The following is a 21308-nucleotide window of genomic DNA, read 5'->3' on the forward strand; positions in this document are numbered from 1 at the left end:
AAGGCATACTTTTAAAATTTTAACTTAATTGAAGTCAGGATGAATTTCATAATAGTTGTTTATAAATATAGTACTTCTTTTTTCCCCCTCGAATACAAAGCTGTATTAAATCAATGGTGTGTTACACAATTTATTGCATTTTAAAGACCAATAAAGATATACTTCAGCAAATATGAAGCAATGGCCTGGTGTGTGCCAGATGCTCAGAATTTTCAATTTTAAGCAGGATCCTTACTCTCAAGTTACTCAAGATGAGGATTTTAGTACAGTATACACCAATGGAGAATGATTATAGTAACTGAGTGTGGGGTAACTTTTTTTTTCTTCTGAATTAAAGTAAACATACTCTGTTTTAAATATCTCAAGTTTCTCTAGATATGTGACCAGATGATTTACTCATTTTCATATTCTGTTTGCAATTGGAAATTTTCCAACATATACATTCAGTATTTCTAATTTCAACAAGAAGGATAAAAACCATAAATAGAAAATACAGGAACAGTTCCCAGTCCAATTAAGGGAGATCACAAGAGAATGTACTGGCAAACAATGAATTTAAGAGTTATGGGATTTTCTGGGAGCTATACACCATCATCAAAAGACCCACCCTACCCTGTAGGCTTTTAACAAATAATCGGAAAGGCTGACTTCAGGAATACCTTTCTTTCTCTTATTTTCTGATATGAGAGAGAACATTTTTATAAAAATTTTTCATAGGAGAGGTTGTGTTAGTTAGCTTTCTATAACTGTGACAAAATACCTGAGACAATACACTTAAAAGGAAGAAAGATTTCAGAAGTTTCAGTCTATGATAATTTGGCCTTGTTGCTTGGGCCTGTGGCAGTACAGAACATCAGGACTGGAAAGTGGAGAAGAGGAGGCCTGTTCATCTTCTGGTAGCTAGAAAGCAAAGAAAGAGACAGAAAGAGTCTGGGGTCCCAATATCCCCTGCAAGAGCATACTCCAAATGATCTTTCTCCCACTAGTCCCTACCTCTTAAATTTAGGTTCTGTCAACTCCCAATAGCACCATGGGTTAGAGACCAAATCTTTAACACAAGGGTCTTCAAGATCCAAATATAGCAAGGTCTGAGTCATTGAACTCTAGAAAAATTATTACTTCCAGGGATAAAAACTTCTTTAGTTAGCTAGAATATAACTTCTCATTTTGGTGATTAAAAGTATTGTGTTCTTAAATAGCTGAGCATGAGCTTCATCTCAAAGATAGTGTGTTTCTCTAAAGTTACATTGAGTTAAAAGTAGACAAGTTTGGAAGGAGACAACGTTGCTGTAGTTCTTCTTATTAATTCCATAAAATCTTTTCAAGTTTTGTCCTTTTCAAACAAAAAGTGAGTAGAAATGACTGCTTGGTAAATTTTACTTTTCTTCTATAGTGCATTGATTTTCTTTACCTCAGAGATATACGTCTAACCTTTAAAGTTAAAATATCAAACCAACAATCCCAAACTGCCCACATATTAGAGACCATGTGTTTTCCTGCCATACAAAGCAAATAGATTCTGGGTTTCCCTGCCGTTTTTACAAGTTGGAATGAAGAACTTAGACAGAAAGTACTTTTAGAAATAGTCAGTGATAAATCTTATCCCAATTCCTTCACAGCACACCTATAATGAGAATCCATTAAAAAAAAAAAAAACAAAACTATTGAAGGTAATGAAATCACTGGGCACTCTGGACTTTCATCCACTCCTGATGTATTTCAGTTAGTCACCTACTTGAGGAAAGCACTCCAAGCAAGAGGAGCTCGCACATGGGAACTTGCTGCCCCGCCCTTCACCATACCATGTCCCATGGGTCTGACATAAACTCTGCAGGTCTAGCATTGTTCTCTGTAGGCATTTTTTTTGCATATGCTTTTTTTCCCTACCTGGAATAGCTTAAACTTCCTCACAAAACAACCCCCTCCACATGTGTCTTTGATTTGTTGATAAGATCAGGAATTCAGTACTTGTTTTTCATCAGTGGTTATCTATTAAGCACATACTATGTAGCAGATATCAAGCAAAGCCTTTGGGAAATAAAGATGAATAATAAGATGGTACTTGTCATCAAGAAACTCATAATAGACAGGAAAAATAAATTAGGATATGATAATGGCAGTTTAATCCAATAGGTTAAGGTTGAATGGGAAGCTGTATGCCATAGCAGCACACAGTAGGAAACATCTCTAGTTCTCTGGAAGTCTATATTTGTGCTTCAAAACACATACTCTCTCCTTTGTGAATCTTTTAAGTTCCTATGGGTCTGCCCTTCTAACTCCATTTTTAAGACTACAACGCAACTCCGTTGCAAGTTGATCTGCCCCATGGGACTGTGAGGCATGGAAACATTTTGTTTTCTTTCTTTCCCTTTCATTTAATCCAGTGCTTGGCATCTACAAGGCACTCGACACAAGGTGTTACTTGCACAATTGGGTATAAAAGTCAAATCCCAGTTCTTATAAACAGCACAAATTGGTAAGAGTTCAGTTGAGAAGTGAATGAGGACTTCCTGAGACAAGTCAAACTTAATCTGAATTTGAAAGGAACATTTTAGGAAAATGTCTAACTGCCTTCTTTTTACACAAGCAAATGAAAGACTTGCTGAGATGATAAAATCAACAGAATTATCCACAGCAAACGTGGTTCTAGAAAGGAATAATAACGTGCTTCTGATGTCATATTGTTACGAAGTTGCCTCCTTAAACTGAGGCCTTCTGAGGTTTGCCACTTATTTATAGATCTGTCTTGGAATAATGTCTTAAGAAACATCTCCAATTCCTGTGCACAGTCATTGTCACTAGGTGGAGGTTGGGGTGGGGGTTTGTCAAGATGGCTGCAGTTATAAGTAAGGGCCACCAACGTGCATGGCAGCCATGAATAGAAGAGAAGCAACACAGCCGCCCCTGACGTTTCATTTACTTGAGAGTCAGCAAGTCGCGGTGTTCTCAGTGTTGACTCCCCTGTCTTCTCTCTGTGGGGTGTCCTTTCCTAATCAGAGGACTCATTAGTGAGCACCCATGAGCAAGAGGCATGCAGTGTAGCCCAGTGAGGGAGCCCTGAATTGAGAATCAAGAAAGCTCATTGCACTAGGAATTTATCTTTCCCAAGGAAATAATAAAGAAGATGCACAGAGTTTAGCTAACAGAAGGCCAACTGTGTGTTAATAGTAATATAAAGTTAGAAATAACCTAATATCCCCCAAGTAGGGGATTATAAAGACAGATTTTGTGAGTTCAGATTCTAGCTTCACCACCTGTTAGTGCTGAAACTTTGGACAAGTTATTTAAACTAGGTCCCAGTTTCCTAATCCACAAAATTATAATAATAGAATCTACTCCTCAGGGTTATTCTATAGATTGTGTGTTATATATACAATACTTAGTACAATGCATGGTACATACTATGTGCTCAATAAATAGTATAATAATTTACCACTCCTAATTAAATACTTGTGAAAGTGAAAGAAGCAGGCAAATCAAATGGGTCTCCAGGACAACAGACTAAACTGAAGCTATCTTGATCAAAGCAGGCCACTATTAATAAATATTACCTTTTAGTTAAATAAATGCGGCACATTGAAATAATGTAGTAAGTGCCTCTGTTAAAATTCATTTGTTGGGTGAAAACTATCAGTTATATAAAGACTAAATATGGTATAGAGAGTTCACACCACCTATTGAGTTGGTCCCCCAATAGAACAAAAAATCCAAAAAAAAAAAAAAAAAAAAAAAAATGAGAATGAAGTAAGGAAAAAAATATGGAAATGGAGATCAACTAAAATTTCTAATATCTGACTAATAAAAGAACTGGAAAGAGATCAGAGAAGACAGAAATAAGGAAATCAATCTTTCAAGAAACTTTCTCAGAAGGAAATGACATGAATTCCAGATTGAAATCTTCTACCTAATGTGAATGAAAAACAAAGAAACAAACACTAAAACTCAAAACACCATATTGAGGCATTTCATTGAAAAACCTCATGATACAGGGATAAAGAGACAAATCTTCCAGAGGAAAAGTAGGATGTCCACAAGGGACACATGGTATCACATATCACATCATCAGCAAGACTGGCCTTTACAAGACACTGGGCAATGACTTCCATAACGGATAGAAAATAACTTTCCACCTAGAATTCCAGACTCAACCAAGGAGCAAGTGGGAAGACAGAAAAAGAGGCATTTTTCAGACATGTAGGTACTACTAAAAATAAATGAGTATTTTTCTCAGGAAGCTAGGATATTTCTAGCAAGACAAGCAGGTAAAACAAGAAAAAAGAAAGGGATCCAACTGGGCACAGTAGCGCTCATCTGTAATCCCAGTGGCTAGGGAGACTGAGGCAGGAGGATGTCAGTTCAAAGCCAGCCTCAGCAATTTAGTGAGGCCCTGTCTAAAAAAATAGAGATATCTAATCTAGGAAAGAAGGTACCTACAAAGGTGACAAAGGGAATTTCCAAATCATTGTTCAAGGAAGGCATAAGAATGTAGCCAATTCTGGGGCCCAGAGAACCATCAGTTCCAATGGGAACAGGCAGGTAGGAGAGCTGCAGACAGTGCTTATTGTATATAGACAGTGGGTTACATTCCAGAAGAACCTAATGGACTAAAGGTGGTTTTGGTGAAGAGAATGTTGGAACAGGTAGTAAGTAGGAAGTAAAGAGAAATATTTTTTATTATAAGCATTTTGTACTAGTTATCCATATTATTACATATACTTAAATTGTTTTGTTGAAATTGAAAAAAATACCATTTTAAATACGTGCATAATTTTTTTTCATAAAAACGACTATGGGAGAAATAGCAATATTCAGCTAGAATTTTAGTAGTTAGAGTTCCTAAATTAAAAAAAAATATATTAGTAATTTTCAATCTAAAAACCAGGACTTTCCGTGCTAAAGAAACATTCATGGATCCAAATAAGCTAGACTTTTTGTTTATTAAGAAAGGTGCAAGGTGTGTCTTTATTTGACATTAGTTGGGTGGAATGTAGAAAATTGCCTGTTTTTTCTTCCATGAGAAATACTGCCAAAACCAGTTGTTAAACTAGCACAGACTTAATGACAGCAAGTGTTTAAAAATATATTGGTACATAAATGTGTGCTTGTTTTTTGGAGTTATTTTCCTTAAAACATCCATAAATCTTTTGAAGGTTTTCTATTTTTAAGACTGCCAGTGACTGGCACATGGGTGGGATTTCCGCAAGTATTAAGTATAGCCAAGTTCTGCAATGTTTGACATCATCACCATTCATTCCTGCTTTGGCTTTTAGATTTGTTAACTAAAACCTTTCTTCCCACTTCCTTCTCCTGCGCCTCCTTCTCCCACCCAAGGCTCCCAATCATGGCAATTTCAGAGATTTTTATTATGTTCACCAATATCTACACAAGTGGTTTATGAAGGATCAGTAATCATTAGCCTAATATCTACATTATCAGATGAAGCAATAGAATAAAAATATTTTCCATTTACTGTGTGCTACTCTCATTTTCTGCTTCTCATTCATTCCTTTAATTTTCCTCTTAAAAGTGGTCACTGTTGCAGGCTTTTATAATTGGAAGGGCATTTTTCTGGCTTTATGAAATTGAATAGATGATAATGAAATGAAAACAATCTGAACACTCATAATATACCTCATCTTTTTCTTTTTTCCTATGCTCTTTTCAGTACATAAACTCTGTTTGCCTAAGCCTGACATTTTAGCTCAACCGTTTACTTCTAATTTGCAATCCATGTTTGATTTAATTGCCATAAACCATTTTGTGAGATCTAGTAGCTGTTTCCTGGAGAGCCCTGGTCTCCTGAAACATGCTCTAAGATCTTCTGAGACCTGAGATCCTGAAAAATTGTAGGTAATAGGCATCTTTCTTAAATATTTAGATGTCTGTATCAAAGAGTAACAGTCGAAGTTGGGTGCCTGTAATCCCACCAGCTTGGGAGACTAAGAAGGATTGCAAGTTCAAAGCCAGCCTCAGCAATTTAGTAAGACCTTGTATCAAAATAAAATATAAAAAAAGGCTGGGGATGTGACTCAGTGGTTAAGCACCCCTGGGTTCAATTCCCCGTAGGAGTAAGTTCACATTCTGAAACTAAATTTTTCCCCAGCTGGGAATCCAGTGATAGACTAATAAGATTTCTTCTTAATAATAGCAACATAGCCGGATACTGTGACACATGCCTGTAATCCTTGTGGCTCAGGAGTCTGAGGCAGGAGGATCGAGAGTTCAAAGCCAGCCTCAGCAAAAGCTAAGTATAAGAAATTCAGTGAGATCCTGTCTCTAAATAAAATACAAAATAGGGCTGGGGATATGGCTCAGTAGTCCAGTGTCCCTGAGTTCAATCCCCAGTACTCCCCCGCCCCCCCCCCCCAAAAAAAAAAAAAGAATAGCAGTATGGTCTCTTCTTTGGCTAACTTTTCTTATAAAACAATACCTTTTAAAAATCAGTTGTATCTTGTCCTTTTGATGTATGTGCTCCATCCTGACATGAGAAGTATCCATTTATTCAACATTTACTGCATCTTCTCCCTCATGCCACCTACTATGGTTGCAGTGGATCAATCAGACTGTTTCTGTCCTGTCTTCCCTGATAGAATGTAAAGAAGGCAAGAATTGTGTCTGTCTCCTGAAACCTAGGGCTAGCACAGTGCCTGGCACATCGTTTTGGCTCTTGGGTCTCTCTTGAATGGGTAAATCAGTATCAATCACCTGTGTGGTAATTGTGACAACCATGAGAGTTCAGTAACAACCTGATGACAGTTGCAGCTTCGCAAGAAGTCTGCTCCCTTAGGGAAGGGTGTTTTGAAATTACTAATGCTCAGAAGGAAAGTTCTTGTCCCGTGTTTGTATTTTTCTTGGAGCTCCCTTTGTCTCTTCGATATTCAAAGAAGAAGAAATGCTCTTTTCTAACTACTTAGGTTTCTAGTCTTTGTTGGGACCATTCATTTATTCAGTAGATAAATCAATAAATTATTTTACAGCATTATTCTTCATGATAAAAAGCTTATAATGTAGTGGGGGGAAAAAGAGACCGAGATAATTCTGAAACATGATAATAGAGTGGCTGTGATAGAGCCATAGGCATTATGAATGTGACCCAGAGCAGAAGAGAGGAGGGCAGGCACAGGAAGCTCTCTGTGGAGGAGTCTGAAAAGTGAGGTTAGATTAGTGGTGCCTGGAAGGACTGGTTCAAGAAGAGCGGACATCAGTGGCAAAAGTCCGGAAGTGGCAAACAGCAGGAACTGATGCAAAAAATGTCTTTCAGTGCTGCTGGATCTGGCAGGGTCATGAATGGTGCAGGGCAGGTGAAGCCAGAAAAGCAGTCAGGGGCAAGTTAACTCTTGAGATGATGAGGAACTTCAGGAAGGAATTTAAATTTTATCCACCTGTCTTTTTACATGGTACCTAAAGCCATAAGTTCAGCTCTCCATTTTGAATAGAGGATGAATGTGAGGGGGCATCTGTTAGGGTGGCCCATGGTAATGATGATAACCTGGGAGAGTGGGGGTCAAGATGGAGAGGAAGAAACAGATTTTAGAATCATTAAAGGGTAAAATTAACTAGACTTAGGTGTTGGATACGGGGGATAAAAGTAATAATGGCTTCAATGACAACTCCGTATTTCTAGCTGGAATGAATGATTTCACGGGGGATGGATTGAGACTGAACATGTTCTCCATCCTTTAATGGAAGAAGCTGAGGAGATGATGAGCTTGCATGGATTTGAAGTATCTGGGGGACATCCAGTGACAGGCAGATAGACCCATGTGTGAAGCTAGAGAAAGGAGCTATTTCTGTCATCATATTCAGGTCATATTTGAAAATATATGAGTGGATGAGAAAGAGAAGACCAGAGAAAGAAGCGCAGAATTGTAGGGAATTCAAACTCTGATTGTTTGAAAAAAGAAGAAGAACTCTGAAAGAAGACAGCAGAAACACAGGAGAATCTGGAGGAGCAGTGTTCAAAGGTAAATAAGGTGTGCACTGAACAGTGTCCACTGTAGAAAATAGGGAGGATGTCACTGGAGACATAGGTAAGAGTAGAATAATATGGGGAAGAGAAAGGCGGGGAGAGGTGGTGGTTCAAATATGGTAGACTGTGGTGTGAATGGAAAGTGAAGTGAAATAAACAAGTACATGCCATGGTTTTGAAAAATCTGGATGAGGAAGAGAAGAAAATGTGAGCAGTAATTAGAGGCAGCTGAAGAACCAAGGCTGCTTAGATGTGAGAAGCTTTAACTAGAGACAGACTTGATGCTATGGAGTGGGTGGGGGCAGGGTTGATGCAGTGCAGCTTCAAGGGTACAAGTAAATGTGGAGGCCTTGGATAGGAGAAAGCTCCCTCATTCCCAGAGAATAAAAGGAGGGAAGCAGGACTGGCTCATGTACGGAGGTGAAGATACTTGTATGTAGAAGTGGTTTGTGTGGTTGATGGTGGAACCTGATGGAGTTTCGTCCTGATGGCTTTGGTGTTCTCCATGGAGGGGTGTGTATGTGTATGTGTATGTGTGTACGTAATTGTTTTCAATGGTGGTAAAATAGACACAACATAAATTTTACTATTTTAATCATATGTCAGTATACAATACAGTGGTCCATGAAGTCTGGTACAAGACTATCCTACCAAGGACCAATTAGATTAATGGAAATGGGAAGTAAGTAGGGATTTTGGAAAAATCAGGACAGTCTGGGACAGCTGGGACAGCTGGGAAAGGGAGTGGGAATGATTTGCATCAAGGACAAGCAAAAGAATTGGATCTCTGTTGTATAGAGTGCTGAAGGTCCACTGGGGGTCGGACTCCATGTGCTTGTCTTAGCAAGCTTACTTACTTATTCTATGGACAAGCTAAGCCACCTTGATATAGGGTCTGAGAAAAAGTGAGTTGGGCAACTGGGTAACTTTCAGCAAAAGTAAAATACAATACACCTCTTAGCATACACAAAATAAATTTCAGTTGGACTAAACAAGTAATTGCTTTAAAAGTGAGATGATAAAATGTGGAATAAAGTATACAAGAGCATTCATATGATGTTTATGAAGTCTGAGCATCACTCGTGTTTTTTATTTCATCCAAGTGTGTGGAAACAGTACCAAGGACATAAGACATAGTTCCTGACCTCAAAGAGCTCATCATCTAGTTGGGGTAGGGATATAAGTAGATAAGGATACTGGAGCATGTTAAGATTCAGTGATAGAAATACTGGGGCTGGGGTTGTAGCTCAGTGGTAGAATGCTTGCCTAACATGTGTGAGACACTGGGGTTCAATCCTCAGCACCACATGTAAATAAATAAAAAATAAAAAAGATCCATCTAACAAAGAAAGAAAGAAAGAGAGAGAGAAAGAAAGAGAGAAAGAACAAATACTGTGCAAACAAATATTTATGGATTCTGCTTAGACACTGCTTGTTGCTAGGTTCAGATAACTTCATAAAGCTTACCACTGAGTGCAGTGCCTGTTACAGTGGAAGGTATTTTGGAAGGTATGTTGGAAACACACATCGGAGAGTTTAGATTTTGAGCAAGGATCAGGAAAGCTCAATAAGGTCATCTGAGTTCGATTGGAGTTAGCTTCTAGAACTGCTGGGTTTAGATTCCAAAATGCTGTTACTTTTAGAGATGGAGTCTCATGTGTTCAGATGAATTCCTTTGGAGCACAATTACCACACATTTGACAATAAAAACTTTTGATTTCTAGTCTCTACAGCAATGTGTAAAGATGGTAGGGTTTATGCAGAATGCTGCTTGTTTTCTGTCTAGCAGCCTAAAGGCTAGCTCATTAAAATTCAAAGATGAATTACATAGTGGGTGGCAGAACAAATGTTTTCTTCACTGAGCAGAACTAAGGCCTTCAAGACATTTCTCCCAGAATCGAAGTCACTCTTTGCAGCTGTTCAGTAAGACACCACCCTCCCTGTCTCTGCACTGCACCCATACAGTGATGACAGCAAGAAAGAGAAATAGCAAGACTGGTTCTTTGGAACTGTGTACATATCTTACCTGATTCTAAAATAAATTATTTTAAACATAAAAAAATTTCAAAACCCCAAATATGTTTCTAGTTGAAAGTTTAACCAAGAGAAAAGAATTATTCTGTGGGATTTTTGTTTTTTGTTTTTCTTGCTGTGCTAGGAATCAAACCCAGAGCCTCACGCATGCTAGTCGAGTGCTTTACCACTGAGCTAAACCTCCAGCCCCCCAAGGGATTTAAAGCATGATAATTTGAGTCTAAGTTTTGTGGGTTATGCCCTGAGAACAAAAGAACAGCAAAAAGCTCAGTGAAAGTTTAGTCTTGTTTCTCTGGTTCTGTTATGGGTGCACTATGGAATAAAGCAAATGTGATGTTCTTATTTAGTCATTCCTGGTTTGATTGAGGGCAAGATTTCCTAGAGTAGGGGAAAGGAAATACAGACATTGAGATAAAAGAGCTGAAAACAAACCCTGAATTTGATTAAAAGATTTTATAGGTCTGCCTATCTCCATGTATGTGTGTGTGTGTGTGTGTGTGTGCGTGCACACACCACGTCTACATATATGAATGATTGTGTGTTTACAGTTTTTCATTATTCTGTTCACTATAAATGCCTAGATATAGGGACCAATTCAGTAGCTGTCAGCGCCCTAAGTACTCAGATTCTTCAAATACCCTTTCCATTAAACTAAATTGGTGCTTCTTGGAGAAATGGCTGATTATGGATCTGGAGAAAGAAATTAAAGAGGTGAGCTTGGAACATCTTTCCAGACCAGATAGCAAGGAAGACTACTAACAGTCCTATCTGAGGGTCATAGGAGCCAAACTTGAAAAGATTTCCACCCGCCCCAAACAGGACAACTTGAACTATAAAGGTATAACTACAATGGATTAATAGGTCTCAGAGATACATGTCATATACATAAGTATTTATAAGTTCATAATATCACTCATAAAATACAACGTGGGCTGGTGGCACTCAGTGGTAGAGTGCTTGCCTAGCATGTGCAAGGCTTGGGTTCAATCCCAGTATCACAACCCACATGACACAATAACTGAGTCACGTTGGATCATTCCAATGAACCAACTCATTGTTTTGAAAATGGTAAATAAGAGGAGAGAACGAAACATTAATACTACCTTTGAAACACAAATAATACCACTATATAAACAAATAGAAAACAAAGCGACTTTTTTTTTTTAAAAAAATCAAAGTAATTGAGTTAATCAATAAAGAAGGAATAAGAGAAATTAGTTCATCACCACCTTGCAAACCCTAATAAATCAATGAATGTAAGCACTTATCATCAATGGTTGTCAAAAGCTCCACAAGGAAAATAATCAGAAAAGATTGATACAAGAATATCCCACCACATGTACCACATAAGAAGTGTTATGGGCTGAATAGCATCCGCAGTACCTCAAGATGTGACTGTGTATGGAGACAGGGTCTTTAAGGAGTGATTAAGTTAAAAAGAGGTCATTCAAGAGGGTCCTAATCCCACACTAATGGTGGGATTTTATGAAGAAGAAATATGACAGATATCCTTATAAGGAGAAAATTTGGACATAGGCACAGAAGGACAACCATATAAAGACATAGGGAAAAGAAGCCATCTATAAGGCAAAGAGAGATCACAGAATGAACCAACCCTGCCAAAACCTTTGACCTTGGACTTCTAGCTGCCAGAATTGTGAGAAAACACAAATGCTGCTGTTGAAGTCCCACAGCTATGGTGCTTTGTTATGAGCCTAGCAGGCTCATGCAGTAGTCTTGTCCAACTCAGATCAAGCCTCTAGATCCAACCAAGAGTATATAGCAAAATGACAGTGGAAAATCTTACATGGCTTCACGAAATGTCATCAGAAAAATATATTGTGGGAAATTGTATAGGATGAATGGCTTAGTTTCTTTAATGAATGAATCAGGAGAAGAAGAGATGAGAACTTATAAACTAAAAAACAGCAACAACAAGAACAACAACAAAAAACTTCAAGGACCCATCAATCAACCAGTTGCAAGGTGTGTAACTTAGATTGTTTCTAATAAACTGTTAAAAAATCATAACATTTATAAAACGTAGACTTTTGAATGCTGAATAGTTGCTGACAATATTAAAGTTTAAGGATAAATAATGGCAGTGTGGTTATAATAAGAAAAAGAGCTTTTAAATTTTATACCAGCCCTGTGTGTGTATATGTGTGTGTGTGTGTGTGTGTGTGTGTGTTAGTAAGACAAAGATAAAATGCAATTGGCTATAAATTGATGATTTTTGAAGTTGACTGATGTGTACTGGGGAATCCTTGTATTATTTATTAGACACACATTTTATATTTATAATTTATTATATACATTCGTTTTTATCTTAAAATTTTTAAATGTAGCTAAAAGTAAATTGTATCAACTTTAACCTTAATTAGTGAAGTTCAAGATTTATCATCTAGATGATAAACTTGTTTGAAACTAAATTGAGTCAATATTGCACAGTTTCTCAACCAACTTTATCCCATGGCTACCAAGAAGCTTCAATAAAAATTGCTGTCCTGCTTTCCTTGTTGTTCTCTGATGCTCACACAAAATAAGCAAGCCACGCCCAGAAAGTGACAGCACAGAGAAGCCCTAAGTTCTGGGTGGCCAGAACGTCCTGGATGTCTTCTGTAAGATCTCCCGAATCTCTAGCAATGTCAGGGATTATATTCAACACTCTTTAATAGGTGACCCTAGACAATCTAACATGCTGCATTTCTGGTAAGATTTTGGATAACTGCCTCTGAGGCCACAGGCACGGCAAAACCTGAAGTGACAGTCATTTCATATAAATCATTTAAAAATACTGAGTGAAAATCAATCGGCACCTCTGTGCATTTCCACACCATGGATCGACTCTTGGCAGCAGTAACCTCTTGCAGTATGTTATTCTGCACCAGAAGACAACATTCGAGTTAGATTGCATAGCCCGTGCTGTGAGAAGAAGCCCAGCTGGAGCCCAGAAGGGCAACCAGCAATGTGCTGGTGACATCACCATGGCAAGAATAGCATTTTTCACATTCTGGAGCACAGGGAAGACAATCTGGCAAATTAATGAAGTGCTCACTTAGGGTAATGTGAGACCTTTCATGTTTCAATTAATTCTTTACTTCACTATAGTGGTAGAATATTTAACAAGGCTTTCAAATAAAAATGGTCGTGTTTCCTAGGAAATAAAAGCAATAAATCAAACCCAAATAATCACAACCTGAGGTCTGAAGCATACGTGTGTGTAATTTACAGAACTGCACAGTCCTTTGATGCTCTCCTTATGGAAGAGAATCAGCACAAGTGGGCGTTTCCTTTTTAAAGGGAAACAAATATCCATACATTTTGTTATTTATTTCTGTCCTTTAAAAAGAGCACTAGAGCAACATCTGAGATAATGCCCCGGAAATTTGGAAAGACTTCTGTGGTGCTTTCCCGAACACTTCTTTGGGAAGCAATTTCATTTTCACCTTGGAAACAGTATAGGTGTCATACTAATGTGGGACTACACAATTTTGTTTGTAAATTTAAATAATTCCTATCTACTTTTTCAAGATCGTTTGTGCCCATAGACATGCAGACCTATTCATAAAATGTTTTCAGACTGTTAATGATGTACAACTGATGGATGACATTTTTGCTACTTGGGGAGGGAGGAAAATCCAAAGAAAGGATAAAAGATTAAAGCAGGGGCAGAAAATGATCTTCCAGGCCGGGAATGTAGCACAGTGGTAGAGCACTTGCCTAGACATGCACAAGGTCCTAGGTTCAATACCCAGCAGTGCAAAACAAAGCAAAACCAAAACCAAAATCTATCATATTTCATCATGAACAGTTACCCTCTTAACTTTACTCAATTTCTTAGTATCTATTTCACCCATTTCTAGGTACAATAGTAAACAAGCAATTGTTTATTCACACCCTAGTTTTATGCCTTTTTGCCATGTGTCTATATATTTTTAGTTTATTTAGCTGTAGATAAACACAATGCCCTAATGTTAATTAATTTTTATGTGGTGCTGAGGATTGAACCCAGTGCCTCACACATATTAGACAAGCACTCCACCTCTGAGCTACCCTCCCAGCCCCACCATGTGTCTATATTACATAGGCTATTAGATCTATGTGGGATCTCCCAGAGGACCTGGTAATGTGCATGCTTGCTCAATAAAATCTGGTTAAGACGTTTGTTGTCTGAAGACAGGAGTAACATCCATAGAGATCCCTTCTAGATCCTTGAGGCTATTAATTGCCTCAAATTGTCCTAACTAGTCAGCCCACTGTTACTTTGGACCTTTATTTAATTAATTTATTTATTTTGCAATGCTGGGGATGGAACCTAAGGACTCTTTGTCAACAAGTTACAACCCCAGCCCTTTTTGTTTTTTGTTTTGTGGGAGGGTCTTGCTAAATTGCTGAGGTGAGCCTTGAACTTGTGATCCTCTTGACTCAGCTTCCCAAGCAGCTGGGATTAAGGTATGTGCTACTACACCCAGAAAGACCTTTATTTTATACAGTTTAAGTGACCACTCAAAGGTAGAACCTCAATTTTTCCAGCTTCCTGAGGACAGGACATAAAACAAGTAAGCATAACACATGTTAGATAAATCTCTCTAAGCTCCTTGGGATTTTGAATACTAAAAATTAGCTTTTTTTCTTTTTCTTTTTTTTTATAAGCCTCTTTCTCTTTCCATTTCTGAGAATCTCTTGGACAACAAATATTCAAGGATAAACTCCATTAATATTGAAAATTTTCTCTATTAATAATTGCTGATCATAGTTGCATTTTTCTTTGGTTTGTTCAAATACAAATAAATATCAAAATAATCTAGTATTTTCAATAATCTCCATGACAGCTGTTGATCCAGGATCAAATAAGTGTTATCCCAGAGCATTAAGATTAAATGTTTAGAAATCAAGACACAACATTATCATGTATGATTCCATGAAGGCAGAGAGAGTAAAGGAGGATCAACATGTAAGAAATCAGGCTGGTCTCAATGCAGTCATGTCTAAGGCTGACCTGGAGCATCCCTAATTTCCTGTCCATTCTTTGTGGCCCTCCTCCTTTGGAATATGCTCTCTTGAGAAGTGTCAGGTAATGGTGCCATGTAGCACCTCTTCTGGGCTGTGAGCACCAGCCGCCTGGTTTGGTTGTAGAATGAATGGCAGCTGCAGGGAGAGTGGAAGGGAGTATTTTTCTCAGTATGTCTGAAGTCATACCACACATGTGGCTGCCTGTGTCAACAGCAACCCCAACTCCACTTCTAAGGAAGGCCAATTTAGAAAAGGAAAATATGATGAAACACATCTTTGAAGACCCCATTGAGATTCCCTGGAAGATTCTGACTGAGGTATAGACTAAGATCCTTCAAAAACAGAGATCTTGTTTTCTTGCAAATGTTCTGAGGTGAAAATAACAGGGAAAGAAGCTTCTCGGTCCAGAAAGGACAGACCTTGCCAAATGGTTTCTAAATGTATTCCTCAAAAATTTCCAAGTGCCATTCGTGGCTTTTTTATACTTCCGGAAGTGGACAAAGCAGAAATCAATGATGCTGTTAGCAAACAAGCATGTAAGGAACAAACTTGCTGAGAAACTAGAGAGTCCTGCCTTTAGGTCACAATCTAGATACAGCACTAGAAACAAGAGCAAGCCAGAAACTCATGAATGCACAGAGGTGCATCACTTCATGTTTCCACAAGGAAAATACAAAACCCCAAAGGGAAGTTTCCACATAATTCTTCTATTTGAAACTCAAGTGAATAACTGTTACTGGCGTCTATATTAGGCGACTAGACTGACTCACTGCAACTTAAACAGTGACTTTTTTTAAACTATGGAATTCAAAAAGACAGTAATTTAACCACTTATTGGAACTATTTTTAGATGGAACTCAGACGATGTGGGTCAGAAGAGAAATTGTTGTTCCTGGACATGATTGATGCTGGTGGTCAATAGTCCAGAATAACCACCTTATTTAAACCAGTTTGTTTTTTAACACTCTGAGGGTTCATTGAATTGTTTGGTCATGAATCAAAGTGGCTGCCACACATCCATGGTGGTGGGCCTAGGCAGAGGAGTCACCAAAGGCAGAAACATGGACGATCAAGCACAGTGCCACCTCTCGCAGGGCCCCTCTTCAGCCACCCAGAGTGTTTTCTCTGGCAGAAGTGTCCAAATGAAAGTCAAGTTGTCCCATCAGTTTCAGACAGTTATATAAGCAAGGCCCAGCCCCCAGTCTTTTCTGAGTGCTAAATGAATATCATCATCTTCAGTTCATTACTGTGCTGTCCAGGCTGCTAGGAAAATACTGGTCATTTCTCAAATAGCCAATGGCTTTTTAAGAAAAATGTAAATATTGCTGTATTATAAAATTAATTCCAATAGTAAAAGAGATTGTAAATTTTAAATCAATGCCACCATGCTCTAATCCCTCTACTGAATGTAGTCATAGTCTCTCTTATTAGGGATAGAATATTTTTGTGTGGGGGTTTTGTTTTTGTTTAGTTTCAGGTAGACACAATATCTTTATTTTATATTTATGTGGTGCTGAGGATCTAACCCAGTGCCTCATGCATGCTAGGTGAGCACTCTGCCACTTAGCCACAACCTCAGCCTTTTGTGTGTGTTTTTATAGATACAAGTAAAATTGAAAATGTGTTCTATATCAGGAACTTTGTAGACATTAAGGAAACAAAAAAGTAAAACATGGGCTTGGGGTGTAGCTCAGTGGTAGAGTAGCTGCCTAGCATGCATAAGGCCCTGGGTTCCATCCTCAGTACTGCAAAGAAGAGGAAACAGTTCCTTTCCTTTACTCACAGATTTAACTCAAGGTGAGTCAATATGATACCACCATATATATTAGATATGACCAATGTTCTGTGGGAAAAAGGGGAGGGAATCATTGTGGATAGACATCAGGTGATGCTTTCCACTGCTTCTGGGGATTTGAGATTCCAGGGACATATGATATTCTGAATTTAGATCATAAAATATTTTAGCACTGAAGTGAGAACTAAATATATGTAACTAAGTATGTATTCTTTTGCAAACTAATTACTTCTTTTCTGTTTTTTTTTTTTCATTAGAGCATTATAGTTATACATAGTAATTTGGTTCATTTTGTCAAAATCATACATGCATGGAATTTAATTGACTCCATTTCAGGCCCCATTCTTCCCTCTTTCTCTCTCCCCTCCCTCGATCCCTCCCTCCCTCTCTCTTCCTCCCTCCCTCTCTCCCTCTCTCTCTTTTCCTCCCTTCCTCCCTCAGTTATCCTTCGTCTACTCCATTGATTTTCCTTTTACTCATTTATTTGTTTATTTTTGATTGGTGCTTTTACCTATCTATGTACAGAAGTGAAATTCCCTGTGGTATATTTATATATGCACATAGTGTGATTTGGTTTAATCCTCCCCTTTCCCTACCCTCCCTCCTTCCCCACTATGTCCTTCTCCTACTTCACTGATCTTCCCTATATCATTACAATATCTGATCCCCCCTCCCTTTTACCCTTATTTTGCTCTAGCTTCTGCATATGAGAGAAAACATTCAACCCTTGACTTTCTGACTCTGGCTTATCTCACATATGCTCCATTTCCATCTGTTCACCAGTAAATGCCATAATTTCATTCTTCTTTATGGCTGAGCAAAACTCCACCGTGTATATATAACACATTTTCTTTATTTATAGAATTACTTCTATAATACATTAAAGAAAAGTGGCACATTTGCATGAAATGGTTTTCTCATTCATCATTAATCAAGCTAATCTAAACCATTAGCAACACCTGTTCCATACCTTCTAACTATCAGGTATTTTACCCTTTAAACTCTCTTGAAATTATTCCCAGCTATATAGCTGTATTTGTAAATAGTAAAACTCAATAAATTCACCAACAAATAAAAGACTGTAGGGAGCTACTCCTTTGTTCTTGGGAGAGAAAAAGGAGGTTATAGAAGCAGGTGGGTGGGATGGGAATAGAGAGAAGTAGATGATCTGTAAATTCACTAGGTCTGCTCCCTCCCTCCTCCCCCCCCCCCCCCCCCCCCCCCCCCGCCGCCTTATTCCTCTATCCTCTGAGATTAGTTGTCAACTACATGTCAGGCAAGGTAAAGGTTTTGGGATTCCAACATGAGACACATTCTGAACCCTTTGAGGAGCATTGATTTGGATGGATAGAATGTGCTGAGCTAGAAATTTCAGAATATTCTAATAGTTTTAATAAAGCGAGTCAAATATCATGAATTATTGGTTCACAGGAATGAGGAAAGTCTGGCTTGATTTTATGTTTTCATGTTTTGGCAGGGCTGGGGATGGAACCCCGGGTCTCTCACATACTAGGGAAGCGCTCTGCCACTTAGCTACATCCCAGTCCCAAGGTGACATTTAAAGCTCCATCTTGATAAAGGAGGAGGGAGGGGAATGAATAACAGCTGAGGGGACAGGCTGAAGGTCTTTAGTGTTCTCAGAATCGAATGAGGAAGGAAGGAGGAAGGCCCGTGTGTGTCTGAGGCAGGGATGGGTTGGGGAGAGCAGACCAGGAGGCCCATCAGTCAGACCATTTTAAGAAAGAAAGGGAAAAACCAAACAGCAACAACCCTGACCCTAACCCTAACCCTAACCCATGTGCTGTACTTAGGAGTCTGGACTTTATTCTGGGGCCAGGGGATGTCAGTGAAGGGTTTGCTGGAGAGTGCTGCCCTCCCACCCAAGGAGCCTGATTCTAAGGAATGGGAAGGGAGTGTCTGCCTGTGTGCTGTGGGAATTCCTTGCCCTCTGGCTTCCTTCAGCTCTCTGCTCAGGCATGACCTCCTCTTCCCCTCCTGCCTACCCCCACAGAAAGAGAACGTCCAGGATTTTCAATTCCTCCTCTGCTTTTATTTTGCCTCACAGAACCTCCCACACAAAATACTTGCTTGTTTCTTTGTCTTAATAGCTTGTCCTTTCAGGGCTGTGGTGCTGTGCCTGGTATACTCTATAGAAGTGCTCACGTATTCCAGAGTGGGGAGCAGTGCTACAAACCTTGGTCCAAACCACTTGGTGCTGTAGTTTGGATCTTGAATGCCCCAAGGGCCCACCTTATCAAAGGCTCAGGGCATGGTGCTCTTGGGACGTGATGGAATCTTTCAGAGGTAGAGGTGAGGTCTTTAGGTAATTGGGGGGCAGTGTCCTTAAGGAGAGTGTTGGGACCCCACCCCCTCCCTCTTGCTCTCTTTCACTTTCCAGTCATGAGGTACATGGTGCCACACACTTGCACCATGATGTGTTGCTTTGTCATAGGCCTAAAAACAGCAGTCCAACCAATTATGGACTGGAACCTCTGAAACCATGAACTAAAATAAACCTTTTTTTCCCTCTATATAAGTGAATTATCTCAGGCATTTGTTACAGTAACAGAAAGTTGACTAACACACTTGGGAACTCATGAAACTGAGATTCTAGAAAGAGAATTTTGTGGTCACCAAGAGGCTGTGGCTTCCCAGGTCAAGGAATGACAGGAAAGAAGTTCCAAGAGACATTCTCAAATCTTCTGAGATGGCAAATCCTTACCTGTACAGTTCTTTTTCTGTCTCTTCCCTAGAGTTGGGTCTTTATATGGGAAGGCAGGGCTGAGGTAATGTTCTAATTTAAGGTTTTGGGAACCTAGCCAAGGATCTCACTGGAGAAAGAGAATGAAGCATAGAACTTTCCTCAAAAACATTGCTCAATGCCAGAGTTTGGAATCACAAAGTTGGTGTTTTATTGAATGCCCATTGGACCTCAAAATGGGCAGGCCATGACCTTCGGAACTCCTGGGTCTCATGAGGTCCCAGCCTTAACAGCCACCTTCAACTTCCCAGCATTCTTCATGCTTGGGTCTGAAAGGACATGAGGGGCGATCATGATACATCAAGGTTCTTTTTTGGGGGGTGGGTACCAGGAATTGAACTCAGGAGCACTTGACCACTGAGCCACATTCCCAGCCCCATTTTGTACTTTTTTTAAGGACAAGGTCTCACTGAGTTACTTAGTGCCTCACTATTGCTGAGGCTGGCCTTGAACTTTCGGGATCCTTCTGCCTCAGTCTCCTGGGCTGTTGGGATTACAGGCTTGTGCCACTGCACCCAGTATCATCAAGGTTCTTTTTAAAAAAAAATTTTTTTTTTAATTGTTGATAGACCTTTACTTTATTTATTTATTTATATGTGCTGCTAAGAATCTAATCCAGTGCCTCACACATACTAGGTAAGTGCGCTACCACTGAACCCCAGCCCCAGCCCCTCATCAAGCTTCCTAAGTGTCCATCTGGTGGTTCCTTGCATCTCCAGCAACTGACTGTCCAGTGATTTAGAGCAGGAAAGAGTCCAGAAACTTCTCAGAATGCTAGATGATGGGTCAGGCCTTTAGCTTTTTCAAGTCACTTGGCTGGAAATCACCTGAAGTCACCAGAGAAATATAAATCTCAACTTTGAAAACTCATGGCCTTGGTTCTAGACCTTTTCCCTTGAAGAACCAAGCAGTTTATTCCTATTTCAGGCAACCCAAGCCGTTTATCCTGGATAAGCAAGGAAGACATGGTCGTGGTTTTATTGCCTGGAATATGAGTGATTACGAAGACTCCAATCAGAGAAATTCCAATCGGGCTCTTATGGTTAGGCAGAGTAAATCACCATTACCAAGAGTTTCCAAGCCTTCCAGGTTGCCAAAGCTACCAGAAAAGGAAGAGGTATGACCTGTTGTTTTCTAAGCATCATAAAAAAAAAAAAAAATCAGCCTGTTTTAACATACAAAGTCAAGAGTGGTGTTTAATATTAATATTAACAGTTTTATAGCTCCTTTTAGCTTTATCAAACCACATTGTGATCTCTATTGGATTTCCATAGTAACATCTGTTCAGTGGGTCTTTTTCCCATTTTACAGGTAAGGAAAACAAGCAGTTTCATAGGCCAGTCCTTAGAATGGTTATTAATTGCCTGATTTAACCTGGAGAGAATGACCATCCCCTTGGTTTCCAAAGACTTGAGAAAACAGTTTATAAAATGAACGTAAATCTGTAATTCCCTTTAAAAACCTCACATACTGGTTAGCGTAGTAAGAATATACTAGTTCAAAATGGAAGTTTTCCCCTGCTTTGCCATCTAGGAAATCTTGGGCAAGTTGCATAATTTTCTTAAAAAGTCAGAAAGGAATATTTGGGTATTATTCTGAAAAATTTGTAGAGTTAAAATGAGAATCAAGTAAATACTAAAAGAAAAAGAAAGAAAGAATGCATAAGTATGTATTCAACCATGATTTCCTATGTATAGACCACTTTCCTATTTTAGCTTTCTGCATAATCCAAT

General features: G+C 38.9%; 1 protein-coding gene across 1 annotated transcript in view; it reads left to right on the plus strand.

The window, feature by feature from the left end:
• Window positions 1-20698, plus strand: part of Spmip2 (sperm microtubule inner protein 2) — a 71743-nt gene extending 51045 nt beyond the window's left edge. The window contains exon 4 of the mRNA XM_027926586.2: window positions 20503-20698. Coding sequence (XP_027782387.1) covers window positions 20503-20698 — 196 coding nt within the window. The remainder of the gene's footprint in view (window positions 1-20502) is intronic.
• Window positions 20699-21308: the final 610 nt, after the last annotated feature.

Source organism: Marmota flaviventris, chromosome 7 (assembly GCF_047511675.1).
Source record: "Marmota flaviventris isolate mMarFla1 chromosome 7, mMarFla1.hap1, whole genome shotgun sequence".
NCBI classification, from domain to species: Eukaryota; Metazoa; Chordata; class Mammalia; order Rodentia; family Sciuridae; genus Marmota; species Marmota flaviventris.